Source organism: Pan troglodytes, chromosome 1 (assembly GCF_028858775.2).
Source record: "Pan troglodytes isolate AG18354 chromosome 1, NHGRI_mPanTro3-v2.0_pri, whole genome shotgun sequence".
Lineage (NCBI taxonomy): Eukaryota > Metazoa > Chordata > Mammalia > Primates > Hominidae > Pan > Pan troglodytes.
In genome coordinates this window covers 26409295-26429941 of record NC_072398.2, presented here as the reverse complement: position 1 = coordinate 26429941, position 20647 = coordinate 26409295, and the positions used below count along the sequence as shown (strand labels likewise).

At 37.8% G+C, this 20647-nt stretch overlaps 2 protein-coding genes across 8 annotated transcripts in view; one reads left to right on the top strand and one right to left on the bottom strand.

Annotated features, from left to right (window-relative positions):
* MIA3 (MIA SH3 domain ER export factor 3) overlaps positions 1–13703 on the top strand; it is a 48417-nt gene extending 34714 nt beyond the window's left edge. For 5 of the 7 annotated variants that reach the window (XM_016939348.3, XM_016939363.4, XM_063809960.1 and 2 more), the window contains 16 exons: positions 563–685; positions 783–894; positions 1798–1853; positions 1944–2034; positions 2210–2348; positions 6284–6385; positions 7015–7075; positions 7184–7219; positions 7296–7363; positions 7468–7568; positions 7738–7875; positions 9620–9688; positions 9819–9898; positions 10024–10095; positions 11564–11714; positions 12869–13703. In XM_016939348.3, the coding sequence (XP_016794837.2) occupies positions 563–685; positions 783–894; positions 1798–1853; positions 1944–2034; positions 2210–2348; positions 6284–6385; positions 7015–7075; positions 7184–7219; positions 7296–7363; positions 7468–7568; positions 7738–7875; positions 9620–9688; positions 9819–9898; positions 10024–10095; positions 11564–11714; positions 12869–13176 (1707 nt within the window). In that variant the 3' untranslated portion in view covers positions 13177–13703. The remainder of the gene's footprint in view (positions 1–562; positions 686–782; positions 895–1797; positions 1854–1943; positions 2035–2209; positions 2349–6283; positions 6386–7014; positions 7076–7183; positions 7220–7295; positions 7364–7467; positions 7569–7737; positions 7876–9619; positions 9689–9818; positions 9899–10023; positions 10096–11563; positions 11715–12868) is intronic. The other 2 variants (XM_009441548.5, XM_016939375.4) reach the window with 1 other exon arrangement.
* A 2024-nt stretch (positions 13704–15727) lies between these two features.
* The window catches only part of AIDA (axin interactor, dorsalization associated), a 44476-nt gene continuing 39556 nt past the window's right edge, over positions 15728–20647 (bottom strand). The window contains exons 9-10 of the mRNA XM_001173160.6: positions 17705–17822; positions 15728–17560 (exon numbers count right to left, since the gene is read on the bottom strand). Coding sequence (XP_001173160.1) covers positions 17464–17560; positions 17705–17822 — 215 coding nt within the window. The 3' untranslated portion in view covers positions 15728–17463. The remainder of the gene's footprint in view (positions 17561–17704; positions 17823–20647) is intronic.

Here is a 20647-nt window from a genome sequence, read left to right as displayed (position 1 = left end):
TTAGATATGCAAAGTTTAAACTATGCTTCCAAAATTGAGTGTAGGTATACATTCTCCATCTGTTCTGGATTTTCTGTTCTGTACAATTTATTTTGGCTATCAGAGTGTGTAGTCTTGTTTTGTCAAACACCAATTGCTATTAACTTGAGTAGCCTTGAGTGGGTAGTAGATTGGCTTTTTAGACCTAAGAGTTAGATATTTTATAACCCTCCTTTGAGTAGTTACTGCTTCACTAGCCAAGGGAAGGTTACATGATCAGGAGTGTGGACTTGGGAGATAGTAGGATGAGCCCTTCTGTTCCTTCTGGAAGTGAATTATTTGAATTGGCTACAATTTTCTGAAGGATGCAATAAACAAGATCAATTTCCTTGATAGCTCTGATGTTCTCACTACAGCTCTGAGGGTTGGGGCCACTGTCTCCTCCCACTTAACCAAGGTCTTAGCCCATAGTGATAGGCCAAGGAGAGGCATGGTTCCTTATTTCCCTGTCTCATTCATGTGGTCCTAATGTCTCCAGTGCAAAAGCCCTAACCTGTGGGAATCATGTATTTTAACTTTTCAGTTGCAGCAGGAAATCGAAGACTGGAGTAAATTACATGCTGAGCTCAGTGAGCAAATCAAATCATTTGAGAAGTCTCAGAAAGATTTGGAAGTAGCTCTTACTCACAAGGATGATAATATTAATGTAAGTGCGTTCATGAATACAAGCTTAATTCTTGTGAATTATGAAATCTGTTGAATTAAATGGAAAGACTCTTAATGCCCTTTTACTTCTTTTCTAGGCTTTGACTAACTGCATTACACAGTTGAATCTGTTAGAGTGTGAATCTGAATCTGAGGGTCAAAATAAAGGTGGAAATGATTCAGATGAATTAGCAAATAGAGAAGTGGGAGGTAAGATCAGCCTCAAGGAGGATGGACCCCTTTTGCCTTCCTGTCTTTAAGTGCACCAGTGCTACTTTTCAGCTGGCTGAATTTCCTCTTAAGCTTTCGAGTTATAAATACATTGGATTTGAATGTATGTCTGTTTGCATTGGGCAGAGGTGGATTGCTAGGATGTGGTGTAGCAATAAGCATGCAATGAACACTGACTTTGTTTTTACATTGAGACTAGAAGGGTGCACGGGAGCTGCACTGGTCATGTCTTACACCTCTAAGTATTGAACACATACAGTAGTAGAAACTTGTTTTTCAGTTTCATGGAGATAACATTTTAAAACTTGTCATCTCAGTAGCTGTGTGGTTTTAAGGCCCACAACTGGTTTTAAGAGTACTGAGGTGGTTGGAGGCATAAACTGACTAAGGCCATGAAAGAAAACCACAACTGGTTTTGAGAGTACTGAGGTGGTTGGATCCATAAACTAAGGCCATGAGAGTGGAGGCTATAGTGTTGCAGTGTTTACTGATGAGGAAAATGTTTCTAGATGCCCTCTCTCAAGTTGGATATTGCTTGTGTAGTAGGTGTTTTAAACCACACCTGGTAGTAGATTCTGGAGGAGAATAGGAGGGAATCTTTCTGAATAAGACACTAAGCCCAGATGGAAGAAAGAGCTTTATCTCACATGTTTCTTCTTGCTCAATAATGGCATGTATAACATGTTTATTGTACAAATGGGAATTCACTTTTTCAGTCTTAAGTTTGCAGTTCTCTTAAAAGTCAGTTTAATCCTTTTCTGTTTTTGTTTGTTCTTTAAATGTTTGAACATGACAATTGTTTAGTTTTGGGTAAATCAAGAAAATATAGATTTAAAAAGCAAGGGAAGAAAAAGCAATGAAAGAAAGCCTTTTGTTTTTTAGGTGACCGGAATGAGAAGATGAAAAATCAAATTAAGCAGATGATGGATGTCTCTCGGGTATAATCCTTTTTAGAGTCCCATAATTGCCAGTGAATACTTTTACTATGCCTCACTTTTATGAATACTTGTCTCTTCTGCAATTTTTAGACACAGACTGCAATATCGGTAGTTGAAGAGGACCTAAAGCTTTTACAGCTTAAGCTAAGAGCCTCCGTGTCCACTAAATGTAACCTGGAAGGTAGGTTGCTTCTTGAGAAGAAATTGCTATATATTGGAAAGATACAAAATTGCATTAGAAAGATAAAGAGCGGCTTCCTGCTTTCATACTTCTCATTTCTCTCAGCACCAGCCCCCAACCAAGTTCTCAAGTTCTTGTGCACACATATGGAACTCAAATGTTTTATCCTTTACAGACCAGGTAAAGAAATTGGAAGATGACCGCAACTCACTACAAGCTGCCAAAGCTGGACTGGAAGATGAATGCAAAACCTTGAGGCAGAAAGTGGAGATTCTGAATGAGCTCTATCAGCAGAAGGAGATGGCTTTGCAAAAGTAAGATTATCATCATTTACTGTTAACTGTAGTGTCATGTCACTAAATAAATGTGTACTAATATAGATAATGTTATCGTTTTTCAGGATTATTTCTACTCTTTTGCATCTGTAATTAGTATAAATTTGTCTTTCTTTTTTTCTGCTTTGTTTCTCATAAGCTGCATTTTTCTTTCCTTTCTAACCAGTAGTCAAAAACTGTTGCCTGTAACTCACTTAAGGGGGAGCAGTGTACTGGTACTGACGGTCGCTGCTGTGGGAGTGCTTCTCTTTTGAAGATCTGGCCATGCCTTGTCTGTGGCTCCGCCACTTGTTTCACTTTCCTTTCTTTGTGGTCAATTATGTAATTTCCTTTAAACAGTCTGAGGGATTTGTATGACACGTGTTTTAGTAGAATAAAAACTTCAAAAAAGGAAAATTTACTTATTGAAGGTACATTTAGTTTTGGACTTCACAGAGTCAAATATTCAAACTAAACATAATTGTGGCAAAGATATTAGGAGTTTTGAATGTAGAACTATTTGGTGTGTATATTTAGATATTAATCCTCTGAAATACATATCTCAAATTTCAAGCGAGGTACCTTTTGAGAGGTATATTTTTATAGTTCAAGTTTTTTGTCCACAAAAACATCTGAATTCTCTAAAAATAGTTTATCTGTGGCAGTTGCTATTTGTGTTTGCTCTTATGTTTTACTCTTTGGTGTATATGGCAGTGTATGAGAAGGCCTCTCTTGCTAAGCAAATTTAACTTTTTTAAATGCTTAGACTGCTACTGCTGTATGCCATTAAATATTGAAACCATACCATTAACTTTTTCTCTAATTCTTTGCTCACCAAGCAGCCAGTTTAGATTTTCCAGGTTTTGTTCAGGCCAGCTCTAAATAAATGCCTGTCCTGCTTCAGAGAGACATTCCTCATTTCATTACTTTTTAAAAAATAGCACTTCTCTGCCTCCAATAGTAATGTGAATTACTTAAATGGCAACTGTTTTTCTTCATGATACAGTTAACCCATTGATGTGGCAGTGTTTTATTCAACTTCCCCAAAATTCATTCAGTCTCCATGTGTGGTTTGTACTCTGCTGTCCACCCCTAAAGTCACTGTGTTAGTTCAGGCCCTTGTCATCTTTTATGCCAGTCCCCTAGCTAATCACGTATCTCCAGACTGTCTTTCTTTCCTTTTTTTTTTTTTTTTTTTTGAGACAGAGTCTCACTCTGCTGCCCAGGCTGGAGTGCAGTGGCGTGGTCTCAGCTCACTGCAAGCTCCGCCCCCCAGGTTCATGCCATTCTCCTGCCTCAGTCTCCCGAGTAGCTGGGACTACACGCGCCGGCCACCATGCCCGGCTAATTTTTTTTGTATTTTTAGTAGAGATGGGGTTTCACCTATGTTAGCCAGGATGGTCTCGATCTCCTGACCTCGTGATCCACCCGCCTCGGCCTCCCAAAGTGCTGGGATTACAGGTGTGAGCCACCGCGCCTGGCCGAAGAATATACTTTAATGCAGGTTCAGTTTACTTTTGTATGAAAATGTCTTTAGTTTGACTCCATTTTAAAAGGATCTTTCTGCTGGTTCTGGAATTTCGATAGTTGTTTAATATCAGCACTTTAAAGATAACCAGTTATCCTCTAGTTTTAAAGTTTCTTTGAGGAATCTATTATCATTCTTATTTTCTGTTTTCTCTTTTTTCAAATGTTTTATACCTGCCCTAGCTGCCTTTAGTCATTTTTCTTTTTGGTTTTTCAGCAGTTTTCTTGGGAGGTGCCTACATGTAGGGTTTTGTCATCACCCCTCCACCCTACCCTCCTGCTTTTTCTTTTGCATTTATACTGCTTGAGGTTATAAACATCTCTTGAGCTTGGAGCCTCTTTTTTCACATATTAATTCTATCTCATTCTCACTTGTCCTGAGAATCCAATTCGACATACTAGGATCTCCCACCCCTACCCCTCGCCCAATGCCTCCTACATTCTGAATATGCTTCATTCTGGATGTTTTCTTCTGACCTATCTTCCAATGTGCTAAAAATCTCACCTCAGTTGTCTAATCTGTTAAAATCATTGAGTTCTTTTTGGTTTCACTATTTTTCACTTTTATAGTTTCTAATCCTCTGCTGAAATGTGTAATCCTGACTTGTACTTCCTCCAATTTGTAAGGCACAATTGCTTTAAAATCTATGTGGTAATCCTATTATGTGGATCCCTTATGAGTGTGTTTCTCTGGTCTTCTAGATTGTGATTACATTGTCTTGTCTTGTGGAATGCCTAGTTGGTTTTGATGGAGTGGCGAACATTGTTTTTGAAAATTGTAGGGGAAATTTGAGGTCTAAGATGATGTTATCGTCCTACATAAAAGATATGAGATTACCTCTAGCAGGTGGTCATTACTTTATTCCAGTTAGCAATTAAAATCATTCAAAAATGGCTTAGTTCCTTTAAAGGACATTGTATTTATTGCCTGTTCAATACTCCAAGTGTGCAGCTCTTTTCTGGTCTCAACCCAAAGCCTAGAGCTTTTACTAGGGGTCCTTCTCATTGGCAGCCCTGAACTCCCTCCGCTTCTTGTTTCTCTCAACCCAGGGATGTGTTGAAAGTTCTTTTCAACCTTCTTATGTATCTGCATTGTCTTCAATGCATGGATGAACCTGGGGGGAAATGGCTTAAAATGCCGGGCTTACTTATAATTCTGTGTTTTTTCCTACTGGATTTTCTTCACTGCCTTATTAGCTTTCTGATGCCTTCGAGCACATTCTTTCTATTTTTGTCCCTATGTTCTTATTTTCAGTGTTTGCAGACTAACTCATCCATTATTGGAAACAAAATTCTCTTGAATCCTTCTTCAAGACTTGTTTTTTCCACATCCCTTCCTAAGCCAGAGTCAGAGAGGGATTGTTCTGTTCTTATATGCACCTTTTACACATTCAGCTGTGAGCTCCATTAGTGCAGAGGTGGTACTTACCATACCCATACCTTTATCTTAGCCTCTTACAAGGTAATTAGTATGTTATAACCACTCATAAAATATTTGCTGAAGTATTTATTGAATGAGCAGTTGTAAAAGAATACATAAACTTTTTTCTCTTTGGTGTTAATAACCCTTTTTACTATAGCTCCTCTATTTTTGTTTCCAATTTATAGAAAATTTTCAAGTATCTTTTGCATCAGAACTATGAGTAAAGAAGTACAAGGGTAACTACAAGTAGCACTTTTAAACGATTAAATGTTGCTGCCTTTACAATCTGTGTTATAGTTGGCTGACCTCTTGAGCTTGAAGGTTATCAGGTTAAAACCAATTTCCAGTACATAACACCCTGATTACGGGACAGTTTGGATTCTTTTTCTGTTCAACAGACATTGCCAGTACTCGGATTTGTCTCGCTGCTTTATCATGGTTCCATTGAAATAGGTAGGGGAGCTCCATATCTGAAGTGTGAAAATGTTCTGGGGTTAATTGTACAGTTAAGGACATGTTCTAAAAAGCTCTTTCATTGGCTGTCTTTATCATGGTACCAGCCTTGGATTGAGAAACAGCCCATAAGAAAATTAATTAGTGGTCTTTCCATGGTTAGAAATAAGAGAATTATCTCCTGCATCATCCTAATAAGCTTAACTGTGTTAGGTTGATCAGTCCTGGCTTTCTACATTGAAGAAAAGTGAGCATCATTTCAACCCAACAGTCTTTGACACATAGGGTTTTTTCACATTTGTTTCATTTACTAGTGAGGAGAGAATTATGAGACGTTAGAAAATGCAGGTGATGTATCAACAGGCCACAGTTGGATTTTTATCCTAAAGAACAGTTTTATTTCCTTCCTATGACTTTGTATAATCTATGCATTTTTAAGAATAGGATAGGAAGTGAGATTTTATTGGAGTATTCAGACAGAATGCCAGGAGGAAAAGAGAAACATTTTCATTGACAACCAGTTTTATCTTAGGAAACTGAGTCAAGAAGAGTATGAACGGCAAGAAAGAGAGCACAGGCTGTCAGCTGCAGATGAAAAGGCAGTTTCGGCTGCAGAGGAAGTAAAAACTTACAAGTAAGTTCACCTCCTAAAGAGGGTATCAGTGGCTAATGAAACTAGTGTTGGCTTTTTTTATTAGCACAAAAGCATAAATAAATGGTTAGAGGACATGAATACATCAATTCACACAAAAGAAAAACTAAATTTTAAGTTAACAAATGGAAAAATATTAACAAATACCCAGTGTTGGCAAAACTGTAAGGGAACTTGATTTGTGCAAACAGTTCTGGGGGTTGGAGGGGGTGGGAGCAGTTTGTTATATGATGTATCAAAAGCCATTAAAGTGATTTTGCCATTTGATAGACCCAGTAGTCCTAACTTTGGGAAAATTTTTGTGATGTAATTAAAGGATGAAAAAAGGTTTATAGTGGAAGATATTAATAATAGGATTATTTGAGAACATATTTAGGAACAGTTAAAGGAATTGTAATATATCAACTCAATCTCCAGCTGTTAAAGGAAATTATGTATCATTAGTTTTCATCATATTGTACTTTTGTTATAACCAACCATGTAAAATATGCTTTATATTTCTGGATAAGCTCTATTAGGGTACAGTCGTTAGGGTAACGGTTAACATAGTCAGATTGTTTGGGTTTTTATTCAGTTGTGCTTTAAATGATAAAGCCAAGTGTAATTCTTAGGCGGAGAATTGAAGAAATGGAGGATGAATTACAGAAGACAGAGCGGTCATTTAAAAACCAGGTAATAATTCTAGTGCCCTACTATATAGTGCCCGGAATTCTTTGATAACTAATAGAGGCTATTATAATGAATCTGTAAGCATATTTTGTGATGTATTATCTTTTTCAGATCGCTACCCATGAGAAGAAAGCTCATGAAAACTGGGTAAGATTTCTTTTTTTCTTTCCCTTATTTTGTGCATAGTCTCCCACAACTGAATTTGGATATTTTTCTTCAATAGCTCAAAGCTCGTGCTGCAGAAAGAGCTATAGCTGAAGAGAAAAGGGAAGCTGCCAACTTGAGACACAAGTATGTGGATTTTGATGCCTATATTTTCAGTGTGTGTTCTCTTAAGGAATTGGTTTCTATTTCATATTTAACTCTTTCTTAAATATTCTTTCTCTATATTCAAGATTATTAGAATTAACACAAAAGATGGCAATGCTGCAAGAAGAACCTGTGATTGTAAAACCAATGCCAGGAAAACCAAATACACAAAACCCTCCACGGAGAGGTAAGGGAGCACCTTGTAAAGGGCAACAATCTGTTTTTTGATGTAAAATGTATATAAGTGACTTTTTATTTCTGTGTGTAATGGTTATGGTACCCTAGGAATAATCCCAAGAACTGAATAAAGAAAAAAAGGCTGTCTTAAAATGCTAACAAGATGCTGTCATCTTTAGGTCCTCTGAGCCAGAATGGCTCTTTTGGCCCATCCCCTGTGAGTGGTGGAGAATGCTCCCCTCCATTGACAGTGGAGCCACCCGTGAGACCTCTCTCTGCTACTCTCAATCGAAGAGATATGCCTAGAAGTGAATTTGGTGAGCATTCACATGTTTCCTTGCAATACTCTTTTGGGTGGCTTTTTCCCTTTTATTTGAGAATTCTAATGCAAACACTTTAGAATTCGGGTCTGTCCAGTATAGAAAAGAAAATTTCTTAATTTGTCTTGGTGGATTCAACTGCAAGTATTCAACTGCAAGATTTGCTTTAGAACAGAAGGCATTTATTATTTTCCTTTATTATTTTGTTTCTCTTTAATTTTTTACTCTGAAGTGTAAGCCCTTATCTTTCAAAATTAAAGTTCTGTGGGATTCCTCTCCCAAATACAGCCGACCCTTGAACAACACAAGTTTGGTCTGTGCAGGTCCACTTCTATGCAGATTTTTTTCAAAAAATATTTTGGGAAATTTTTTGGAGCTTTGCAATAATTTGAAAGAACTTGCAGATGAACCACATAGCCTAGAAATATAAAAACATTAAGAAAAATTTATGTATGTCGTGAATGCATAAAATATATGTAGATACTAGTCTGTGTTATAAACTATTGGAAAATATACAAATATCTATTTTAAAAAGTTAAAATTTATCAAAACTTGCACAAGCACAGATGTACATGACAGCATTCACAATTGGGAAAAAGTAAACACATGTAAAGATGCAGTTTTAAATCATAAATGCATAAGATTAGCTGTAGTACATACTGTAGTACTACAATAATTTCATAACCACCTCCCGTTGCTATTGCAGTGAGCTCAAGTGTTGTGAGTATCTGTTTAAAACACCGTGTGATGTTAATCTGCATGTGGTCAGCTCATCTTTCCAGTAAATTGTGTATCACAGTAAACATAATCTCTCATGGTTCTTGTGTATTTTTCATGTTTAGTGCAATAACATAAACCTTGAATAACACCATGGGACCCATATAAAATGCCACTAGTGATGCTGGAAGTATTCTCAAGAAGCAAAGTCATGACACTACTAGAAAAGTTGAATTGCTTTGATATATACCATAGTTTGGAGTGTGCAGCAGCAGTCATTTCAGTCAGACGATTCATCTTGTAAACAGACCATGTACACGTACTGTACAAATACAATACAGTGTTATAAATACATTTCCTCTTCCTTATGATTTCAATAACATTTTATTTAGCTTACTTTATTAAAGTAAGAATACAGTATACAATATATATACAGAATATGTGTTAACTGTTTATGTTATTGGTAAGGCTTCTGGTCAATAGTAGGCTATTTATTAGTATGTAGGTTTTGGGGAGTCAAAAGTTACACGTGGATTTTTGACTGCGCAGGGGATCAGCACACCTAACCCCTGCATTGTTTGAGTCAACTGTATTATAAAAGTAGCCTCAATAACTTTACCGTTTATGCAGCATACATGTTTCCACTTCTCATTACTATAGTATGAAACGCTGTTGAGTCTATTTTGAATCCTAAATATGTCTATAATACTCAGTAAGATACGGAAGTCAGATTACATATACACTGAACAAAAATCACCATGTAGAATACTGTACATGTAAGTCTGTAGCTTGAAGTATAGAGCCAGAGCCATTAATGTGCAGGGTTTATTGTTCTTTCAGTGCAAGGCAGTTCTTATTTTAATTCTTTAAGTCCATGCATAAATTGTAAGTGATTTCCCTTCATAAGTATTGGGAGACCTATTTTTAATGTTGCTTTCCAGATAAGACTTGAACCCTGATCTGTCCACAATTTATTATTTCTTCCAAAAAATACATATAAGGACTCTGTTCTTTCTTTCTCAAGGATCAGTGGACGGGCCTCTACCTCATCCTCGATGGTCAGCTGAGGCATCTGGGAAACCCTCTCCTTCTGGTAAGGGAGCAAGAGTGTTCAAAGAGTCTAAAACCATGCAGGAAGTGGGGAGAGGATTTTTTTTTTTTAATCCTCCTCACAGAGTACACAAGTCAGAATAAGTCTAAATCAGTTCTCTGGTCTTTAACAGATCCAGGATCTGGTACAGCTACCATGATGAACAGCAGCTCAAGAGGCTCTTCCCCTACCAGGGCACTCGATGAAGGCAAGGTAAATGCACCCATTTTGAATAATTAGTTATTTCAGGAACATTTAGCTCTTCCTACAACTCTCTCTTTGCCTCATCTCCTATTTGTGTGTTCTATCTGTACTATCTCATTTATTTTTTAAAAAAGCAAACTGTTCTCCAAGAGCCTGAAGTCCCCTCAGTTCCCAGCATTACATCTTTGGCTGAGCGTCCAGTAGCAGTAAGTACTTAGAAGTGTGGACTGAACTGGGCTATAAGTTGCATGGCAATATTGATCTTACTTTTATCCTTGACTTGGGAGTGTTGGTGAAATCTGATGGATTCATTGGCCTTTTCTCCTCTCTCCTGTTTGGTTAGACATTTAACCTGTGTAGAGCATCTGCTGTAACTGTAATTAACTTAAACAAAAGTGAAAAGTCCCCACTCTTGTGTGTCTCAGTGTTTAACGCTCTTAGGCAAAGTAAATTCATTGTAAATTGTGTAATTCATTATTATGTCTTCATTTGGAAGTGTGCTGTTTAAGAATACCTACAGTTGTATACTAGGCAAACCCTATTTTGAATGATCTGAAATTACAGATTGATAACAGAAGAATGTTTGCTGGAAGTGAAATACTGAATAGTGGAAGTCTATAATTACCCATTGAGCCAGTTCCCAGCAGTGTCCTTAAACAGTGTCCACATAAGTGTATTCTCTTGTAACTTGTATAGCTGTTATGGCTGGTAAGTCCTCTGATCATACCTCACTGTGATTCTCAACATTGAAATTAAAATAATTTTAATGATTGAGAGAGTTTCCAACCCACTTTCCCATAGGAAGTGATTAATCAGTATCTCATAGTAGACAGTATTACTAGTGAATGAAGGTGAATAGAGCTGTGCCTGTATAATTTGTGTACATAAGATTGTTTCTCTTGGAAAATACTTCCAAGTTCCAGCACAGGACTCCAGGAATACACATTTCTTGAGAAATGTTTTTATCCAAGGGCAGCTTGGATAAGACCCGAGACCCCTTTGAAGTAGGAGACTTCAAAGAGTGTAGAGACTACTTTGTTAGAAAGGAGAAGCAGAGGTGGAAAGAACGTGGCCTTGGAGTCAAACCTGGCATGGAATTCCAGCCAGCCTCTTACATGCTGTGTGACCGTCAGCAAATCTAATACTCTCTGGGCCTGTGTTCCTGCATATTTAGAACAAGATGGTCCTATTAGAGATTTAGAGATGTGAGAATTCGTGTTAATATATGTAAGGCCTACAGAAGGTACTCTGAATAATCGCTGTTACATGGTAGAGAATGGATTTTTCATTCCCTTTCATTCTCTGCATTCTTAATATGGAAATTACTCTGATGGGAGGGATGTGCAGAGGGAGTGACTGCCTTAGAAATAGATGTATGAATGGCATAACTTATATCATTAGTCAGGAATGACCTCCATTTATAACCTGTGCTTTCCCTTCCATTTGCAGATGTAAGCAATAATATGATACAGCAAGTGTTCACTCCTGTGGCATACTTTTAACCTTTCTAAGCTTGTCAGTGGGAACAAATGAGAGGGGTAGAGTTTTTTGCACTAATTCTGCTCTGGACAAGTGCCTGACATCTGCTTCATTGGGTTTTAGTTTTTACTGGTGTTGGTGCTTTTGTCTGTCATACCATAGTATTTCAAAACTTCAATTGTTTCTACTCTGCAGGTTAATATGGCTCCAAAAGGGCCCCCTCCTTTCCCAGGAGTCCCTCTCATGAGCACCCCCATGGGAGGCCCTGTACCACCACCCATTCGATATGGACCACCACCTCAGCTCTGCGGACCTTTTGGGCCTCGGCCACTTCCTCCACCCTTTGGTAAGATGATCTGAACAGTAGTAATTGACTTGTAAAGCACATTCATCTTCTCCCTCTATCCCTTGCTAAAACAACTGCAATTGCGGGGCTTTGCAATGCAGCGATGAAGCTGATTGAGTACACTGTAACTTTTCCCCAAGTTTCTTCAGACACAAAGGGTGCTGCATAATCTCCTGTGATTAGATGGGCAATAGTTGTCTCTAATAGAACAAGGAAAGGGGCTATTTATAAAAAGCCAGAAATATTCATCACATTGAACATCTGTGGCTGTGTACTAGGCTCTGCAATGGATAGCAAGGTAGATAAAATACATCCCCTAACTAAGATGTCCTGTAGGTCACAAATATACACATTCTACAACATAAAGCTTCTAATCACCCATAATGGAAGCATAAGCAGTAGGTCACAGAATATTAAGGAAAGACAAAACCCTCAACCCTCACCTTGGGAATACAAAGAAGGGAGATATGAAAGAGAAGGTAGAATTTAACAGCTATCTAATGAATGCTGCTGAATTTAATTAGATGGAGCTGGAAAGCCTTTTCCAGCAGGGCAAGCACCTTAATTTTTATGGCATTTATTAGGTACATCTTGAGCTACTGCATAAATTTTTAACTGATACACAGTAGTTAATGGAATTTATCAAAATTTTTATTGCAATGAAGCCATATTTAGTCTGTCTTCTTGGTATGGTATATAGTACTTCCAAGTACAAATCTGTCTCTTTTTTTCAGATGAAGATGACAGGCCAGGCACAGTGGCTCACGCCTGTAATCCCAGCACTTTATGAATCCCAGCATTCATTAGATGAGGCTGAGGCAGGTGGATCCCTTGAGCCTAGGAGTTTGAGACCAGCCTGGGCAACATGGTGAAACCCCCATCTCTACAAAAAATACAAAAATTAGCTGGGAGTGGTGGCATGCACCTGTAGTCCCAGCTACTGGGGAGTCTGAGGTGGGAGGATTGATTGAGTCCAGGAGATTGAGGCTGCAGTGAGCCATGATCACTCATTACACTCCAGCCCATGTGACAGGCAAGACCTTGCCGCCAAAAAAAAAAAAAAAAAAGGATGACAGACTATATTAACATACCTGGCATTATCTTAATTTAAATACGTTCCTAGGAATTTACTTGAAATAATTTTTGTTTTCCAGGCCCTGGTATGCATCCACCACTAGGCTTAAGAGAATTTGCACCAGGCATTCCACCAGGAAGACGGGACCTGCCTCTCCACCCTCGGGAATTTTTACCTGGACACGCACCATTTAGACCTTTAGGTTCACTTGGCCCAAGAGAGTACTTTATTCCTGGTACCCGATTACCACCCCCAACCCATGGTCCCCAGGAATACCCACCACCACCTGCTGTAAGAGACTTATTGCCGTCAGGCTCTAGAGATGAGCCTCCACCTGCCTCTCAGAGCACTAGCCAGGACTCACAGGCTTTAAAACAGAGCCCATAAAACTATGACCTCTGAGGTTTCATTGGAGAGAAAGTGTACTGTGCATTATTCATTACAGTAAAGGATTTCATTGGCTTCAAAATCCAAAAGTTTATTTTAAAAGGTTTGTTGTTAGAACTAAGCTGCCTTGGCAGTGTGTATTTTTGAGCCAAACAATTCAAAAATGTCATTTCTTCCCTAAATAAAAATCACCTTTTAAGCTAGAGCGTCCTTACAACTTTGAAATGTGCAATAAAGAATACCTGTGTTTTAGCTAATGTAGCATATGTAATTGCAAAATGATTTAGAATGTCATGAAAAATATGAACATTTCCTGTGGAAATGCTTTAAGAACATGTATTTCCATTATCCTATTTTTAGTGTACACCAGCTGAATACGGAGCAACGGTGTTTATAAGCGTTTTTTTTTAAACTATCTGGTCACAAAGACTGTTACGCTAAAAATGTTTACTAAAAGATCACTAAACTATCTCCCCTCTTGCTGAAGTTCTTTGTAGTAATAGCTCATAAAAATTTGTTTATTAATATTTCCCAAGTGTCTGTTGACTCATTGGACTGTTATGAGGCTTGTGCCATTTGGGGACCATGTAAACTCAGGCTCCCAGAACTGAAGATGGTGGCTGGTGGCACACTTCCGGCTGCTCCTCCGTCACCTGTCAACTCTACAAGTGATGTCTTCTTTTTATTTCAAAGAAGTTTATTTCCCACTTGTATAGCATTTACATGCTTTCTTTACGATCCTCATTGTCTATTTGAGAATGGTTTTCTGAGAGTGAGTTTACAATAGTAGCGAGAGTTGTTTGACCTGATGTTCCATTGTTTTTACCATTCCTGTAGAAAAAGGGTGCATAACAGAAAAATGAAAATGATGTGTCATGGCCATAAATTACAGAAATCTTTAAAAATTTTAAAATGTACAGTCCCTTATCTATCTTTACCATTCCTTGCCACTGACTTTTGAGGAATATAATAAAAAGATTGGAAGAGTATAATGCCATGAGAAAGAATGACTTAGGACTGTGAGGGTTATAACATGCCCTAGGTCAGCAACCAAGGGTTGAAATCAGTTCTGTTTTAGGGGGGAATCGGGGGGGGGGGGGGGGCGACAGATATTATTCCAAAATTAATATTAATTAATATTTAAACATTGGTGTTTTTATTTAAAAATCAGTAACTAACCATCTGGAATTGCACCATACTTAAAGTCTTATCCATTACTACACTGTCTGTCTTTAAAACAATGTTTCTTTAAATACTCTACAACGTTTCTAAGAACGAACTTCAGACATTTTAATTACAGTAATAATAGCACTCCTTTTAAGGAGTTTCAGATCCACACTAAAACTAAAATCATAAAAGGCTGATACTTTTCTTTGCTGCTAGGCTATATTCTTCCATTCTTTGAAGTGCTATGATGTAATATTTTTGAAACCTAGTGTATGTCTTGGCACTGTTGTGATATTTAATCAAGAATACCTTGTAAAAAGGAGCAAAAGCTTCAATGTGAAACAATTTTCTCTCTTTATACTAAACTGAAGATAGTTTAGAAAGGTAAGGACCTTTGAAAGAAGACAACTCTGTCAAAGTTCATAAGGAATATAAAAATTCTTCAGGAAAAGAGAATTCAATCTATATGTCCTCCCGTTTAATATCAAGAATAGAAGAAATTATGAGGAAAACTCCACAGAAGAGCATAGGCCACTTTTAGCCATGTAAAAATAAGATTAAGTCACAAATACAACTTTTGAGTTTACCTGTCAGTATCTCTTTAGGACACAAAACAATGCTGAGGTTAATATAATTTCTAATTTTAAATGTCATTTAAGTGTAGATTATGCCATCTAGGAAGGTAAATAGGAAAGGTAAATTAAATCTATTTTTAAAATTCAAAATATTAGAGTATTTTTCCCCTCTAAAGCCTTTTTTGGTGATTATTCTGTATCTGACATAATTGAGAAACTGGTAAGCTGTAAAGATTCCAGTGTAGCTTCTCTGAGAAGTTGTGAGCCAGTCCATAACTGCTTCCTCTCACATCCATCTGATTGCACCATTTCTGCAGCAAACCCCAAACAAAGCAGGGTGCCAATATGCAGATGGCATAGGGAGTATCATCCCTCAGCCAAATCACTTTTCCATCTCTAAAGTTTCATCTATTTTGGAAGTCATCTCCAACTAATTGTGTCTGGATTTAGTTGCTAAAATTGTCCTATTTATGAAGCAGCAATATTCAGCCTGAAAGCATTTCTGCTATAGTTGTAGTTATATCGCCAATGGCTGATTTTTTTCATTGGAAAGTAAATTTAAGTAATTCGTGGGATGTGGTATATTCTGTGTCAACTTCAAGACAATCACTCATTTTCTCGTTATATTCAGGTCTGAATTAAAGTTAAGTTAATCACACAGTGTTCAATTTAAGCTTCTTTAATGTTGATGAAAGGTATTTGTAGTTCATATAAACCATACTTATGTGAAGGATAGCAGATGCTTCATATAAATTATCACTTTGATATACATATCTTATGGTTTATGAGAAAAGAGAAAAAATAATACATCGGTTTTGCTACACTTTAATGGGTTTTTTTTTTTTTTAAGGGATTTTTTTTCAGGTCTTGTCAGCAACATCAAACAAAAGGTACTGAGTACTCCACAGGGTACAGAGTGCTGCCAAGCACCTTAGAAAAATTACATGACACGGAGAAAATGCGCTTCTTGCTCCTTGAAGAGCTTACAATCTAGGGATTTGACAACTCACAGTCTTAGGAACTGAGCAAAGTAAGGCAAATTCTTCATCCCCTAGAGCTATTGTGGACTGAATCATTTTAGAATTTGGAATTAATCCAATCAAGATGAGAGACAAGACTAAATTTGGCCGAGAATTCATTCAGCCTCACATAGTTTTTATTAACATCCGTCTAGTAAACGGAATGGACCTAACAGACAACTGAAAGTAAAGACTAGATCTCTTGAAGTGCAAGGGCTAAAACAACTTAATTGTGGTTACTTATTTTAAAAAGCAAACATACTGAATGGTATGACTAGGGTGACTACACTAGTTTAAAAATAGGCCAGGTACTGACACTGCATTCCCCTCATGCATTGCTCATTTAAAATAGTGAATATTAAAATATGTGGGCTTTACATCTAACCCACAGAAAGCCCACCACAAATGTTCTGTGTATCAAATATCCACCTCATGTGTACTATGAAAGTTTTATTTATGCCCCATTAAGTCAAAAGTAAATTATAGTAAGCTAATGACCTGCATATTTTCATATGGATGAATGTCAGTATATCTAAATAGGAAATAAATGGCGATCCTATCTACCTATATAAAAAAAATAGAGTATCTTTCCAGATTTTGCATACTCCTCACTGTAAGAAGAGGTATGCAGGTTTTAAGGTTTCACAATCAGTTGTCAGAAAAACAGCAGTTATGCCTGCAGTATCTCGTTAGCATCTGACTCAATTATTTTTAGATTACATTGTTTAGAAGACATTGTAAACCCATCTAAAACTTTGTAATTATTTTGAGATGGTTCCAATGTTAACCCTAGAATCATCATCAGAAAGAGTAACAATGTGATGTAGAAGAACAGCTAATCGACATGACTAAAAATATGCTCATTTTCAGAAAAACAATCTGGTCATCTGGAAACAATCACAGCTACAACCTAGGGAACACTCCCATGTGGGATACTGATCTGGCCAAGGCACACTTTCTAAGCAGGAAAACTATCAGATCAGGGTGAATTTAGGCCACTTCAGAGGTGCTGCCTATAAACATCCAGACAGACCTTCTTAGGCAGCAGAACTGGTCCCATTCCTCTCAAAGCAGTTTGACACTACCCTACCCACATCAACCCAAAGCTTGACGTTAAGTCAAAAGAGCATATTGGAGCAAAAGTGAACAGATGTGTAAACTCTAGCACATTCTTATTGCTGTATTAAGTCTGAAGATGAGCACATCCTACCCACGACAGTATTGTTCCAGGAAGCAGGGTAGGAGTAGTGGTAAATTAGAAAATAGACTATTAATTGCACAATTAATAGAAAAGTAAAAACATGTTTCAAAATCTACAATAAACCTGTATCCCAAGGAGTCCTATACGTCAGTGATGTGCTGGACTCTGAATTCTGTGGTACAGCTTTGCATTGGACTCCCTCCGGCCTACTGGTCTGGGTACGGCTTGCTTCCTGCCTGTTGAAGGGTGAATATGCTACACAGAGCTATGATGGTTTCTACTGAGTGGTAAAATTCACAGAAGTTCCAGGTTCATCATGTCAGGATCATTCCTTGTGCAAAGTTTGATGTAGATGAAGATAAAGTGGTTTCTTGGTCAATAATTGCAATTTCTTTCTTTTAAAGTCAGTGGGTTTCTTGTATCTGTAATCACAACAGAAAGACCATTGTTTAAAATACATTGATAACTGAACTCTTCCAAGGTTAAATACTGGGTATGGGGGATTCAGAAGAAAGATATACTAGTCACCATCAAATTAGTACTAATTCTATATGCACATCACTTACAGTTCTATTACAATTGGCCCAGGTTTAATTTCATCCATCTCCATGAAAGCAAAACACTTGGTGCTGGTAAACCTTTTTTTAGGCTTGTAGTGCTTGAATTCAAAGAAGATAGCTGCACCTAAGGAATTAAAACAAGCCACATAAACCACAGATAGCACATTTCTTGTGTGTCAATTAATTTTCTTTGATCACCAGAAGCATATGACCAGCTACAGCTGGCATAATTTGACAAAACAACTTGTGCCAGTCTCAGTGATTTGACAGTAACTTACTATGGTTGTCACCCCAAACTCTTCTGTATCTGAGTAGAGTGATGTTTCTCCTTATCATCCAATTCTACAAACTATAGCAAAGCTTCTTGAGCTAGACTGCCTCAAGAATGTATAACAGTTATGTACACAGGTAGAATCATAAGCTGCTATAAAATATGAAATGCCACAGAAGAACAGAGAAGATACTTCAATACACATAGAGACTCATTAGGTAGAAAATGCATTTAAAAGAGTTCCTAAAAAAATTTAAGCTTGAATTGTTTCCCTTATCCCAAAACAAAAACTCAAAAATTCAATCTTGGGGGTATTTTGGAATTCAAGCAACATAAATCACATGCTGGCTCAGCTGGAAAATGGTATCTGTTTCCTCAACACCTTTTTCAGTATTCAAAGCACTGCTGTGATGTTTTTCCTGGAATTGCATGTTTGTGTCAAGACAGTGCTGTAGAAGACAAAGGTTCAAAGAGCAAATCTATTTATTCTGCCACTCTCCTCCAATGAGCAAGTGATAATGAGAAATTTAGACAGTTCTGGCCGGGTGCGGTGGCTCATGCCTGTAATCCCAGCACTTTGGGAGGCAGAGATGGGCAGATCACTTGAGCCCAGGAGTTTGAGACCAGCCTGGGCAACAAGGGGGTGGTAAGACCCCACCTCTATAAAAAAAATTTTTTAAATAGCCAGGCTTGGTGGCATGTGCCTGTACTCCCAGCTACTCGGGAGGCTGAGTTGGAAGGACTGCCTGAGCCCGGGGAGATTGAGGCTGCAGTGAGCCATGATCATGCCACTGTGCCCCAGCCTGTGTGACAAAGTGAGACTCTGTCTCAAAAAAAGAAAAAAATAAGAAATTTAGACGGTCCTATGTCCCCAAAGTCCAACAGATAAACTCTTCCCCCAATCCTGCAGAAAAAAGCTAAAAATGGAGAAATAAGTTGCCTCATCAATGTGGCCAAGAAAAATGAATTTCTAAAGAAGGCATGGAAAGTGAAGGAAGTCAGTGTCTCACTCTTCACCGGCTATTTCTAAATACTGCCTTAACCAGAGCAGTCCAGGAGCTTGGCTTGCAAAGACAACATACATTTAATACTGCCTCTGATGACAAAACTCACAAGTCACTAGAAGTTTAGCAATGTTCAGAAATGTGTGCACAGCACTGGCACTTGGGTCCAAATGGACCACATCACATGGCAAGGGAGGAAAGAAAAACCAATTGCTCAGGAGACAATGGGATGTGGGCGAGGGAGAGATGGGCATATTTGGCCATCCACTCCCAACACGCTCGAAAGGATTACAATAGTTAGGTTACTGGTAACATCTCTTCCCTAGGTGTGTGACCTTGTCCACAAATGGTGGCTTCTCTTCTCCCTCCCACAGCACTCAGAGGCATTTTGTCATTAGAAAACCAAAGATTTTAAAGACAGCAGAGTCTTTTCTGCTAGGAAACCCATCTCCTCCTCATGATCATGTCTTGAGGTCTGAATAAATGTGAATGATAAAGTCACGTTTGAAAACAATACTAAAGTTCAAATATGTTACCATCATTTTGAAGAAGTTAAACAAATTATTAATCTGTATCACCTGTAAATAATATATTTCCTGCATCTTTCATCATGCTTTTTATAAGAAAGAACAAAATGTGAAACAGGAATATCCTGGGAAGATTAAGTTAAAATGTTTGTAAACATGAAAGTATAGTCATTAACACTAATATCAGTTAAAACTACAGTAACAGTAAACAGTAAGTTTGAAGCTGGAAAAAATTAATAGAGTCAAATTTTGAATCTAGTTCTACTTTTATTATCTGGTGAGTCGAGCCATTAAGAAAGAACACAGTGTAATAAAATAAAAATGTTAGCCCATGAAACACTCCACCTTCTCCCCTCCACATCACAAACATTTCCTAAGGCAATGGAGTTAAAGAAATGAAACAAATCAATAGTTTTGTTCAGAAGACATACTTTGTAACTGAAATTTCTTCAACGTTATTTATTAAGCACCTCCTACATACATAGTCTTCTAACACAGCAACTCTGGAGCTTTGGTGTATGTCAGAATCACCTAGAGGGCTTCCTAAAACAGACTGCTAGGCCCATCCCCATGGTTTCGGATTCAGGATATCTGGGGTTGCCACCTAAGAAGGCTCCAGCTGCTGCTCCTGTTCCAGGAATCATACTCTGAGAACCACTGTTCTAACAGAAGCACTGAAAGGTCTTTTAGTGGAGGAACAGAGGAGGCAGCAGCACCAGACTTGAGAAGTGAAATATCGAATATTTCAGATGCCGAGGCAATCACTTCAAAAGGCACTTGAATATCCTACAGAGCTTGAACATTTCAGAAACTGCAATTGAACCCTCAGGTGATAAAGGGATTCTGAAGTCACCTTTTTGGAGAACACTGAAATTTCCACTGGGCGAAAAGCATGGGGAAGTATTTAATACTAAGAATCGTACTTGGAAATGTAGCCTCACTATTTCAAAAATTTGCTTTTGTCCTTTCCTATTTCCTAACAATTAACTGCAAGTTAAGTTATCGTTCTACCAAACTAGAAATACTGGGAGAAAACCCTGGTTCTTAATTTGAAGAAGAAAACTGAATCGTTAGGGAACCTTCACGCACTCCTGCTTCTCCCGGCCCTTTAGTGTGTGAAAAACTTTGTTTTGTTGGTAAGGACAAT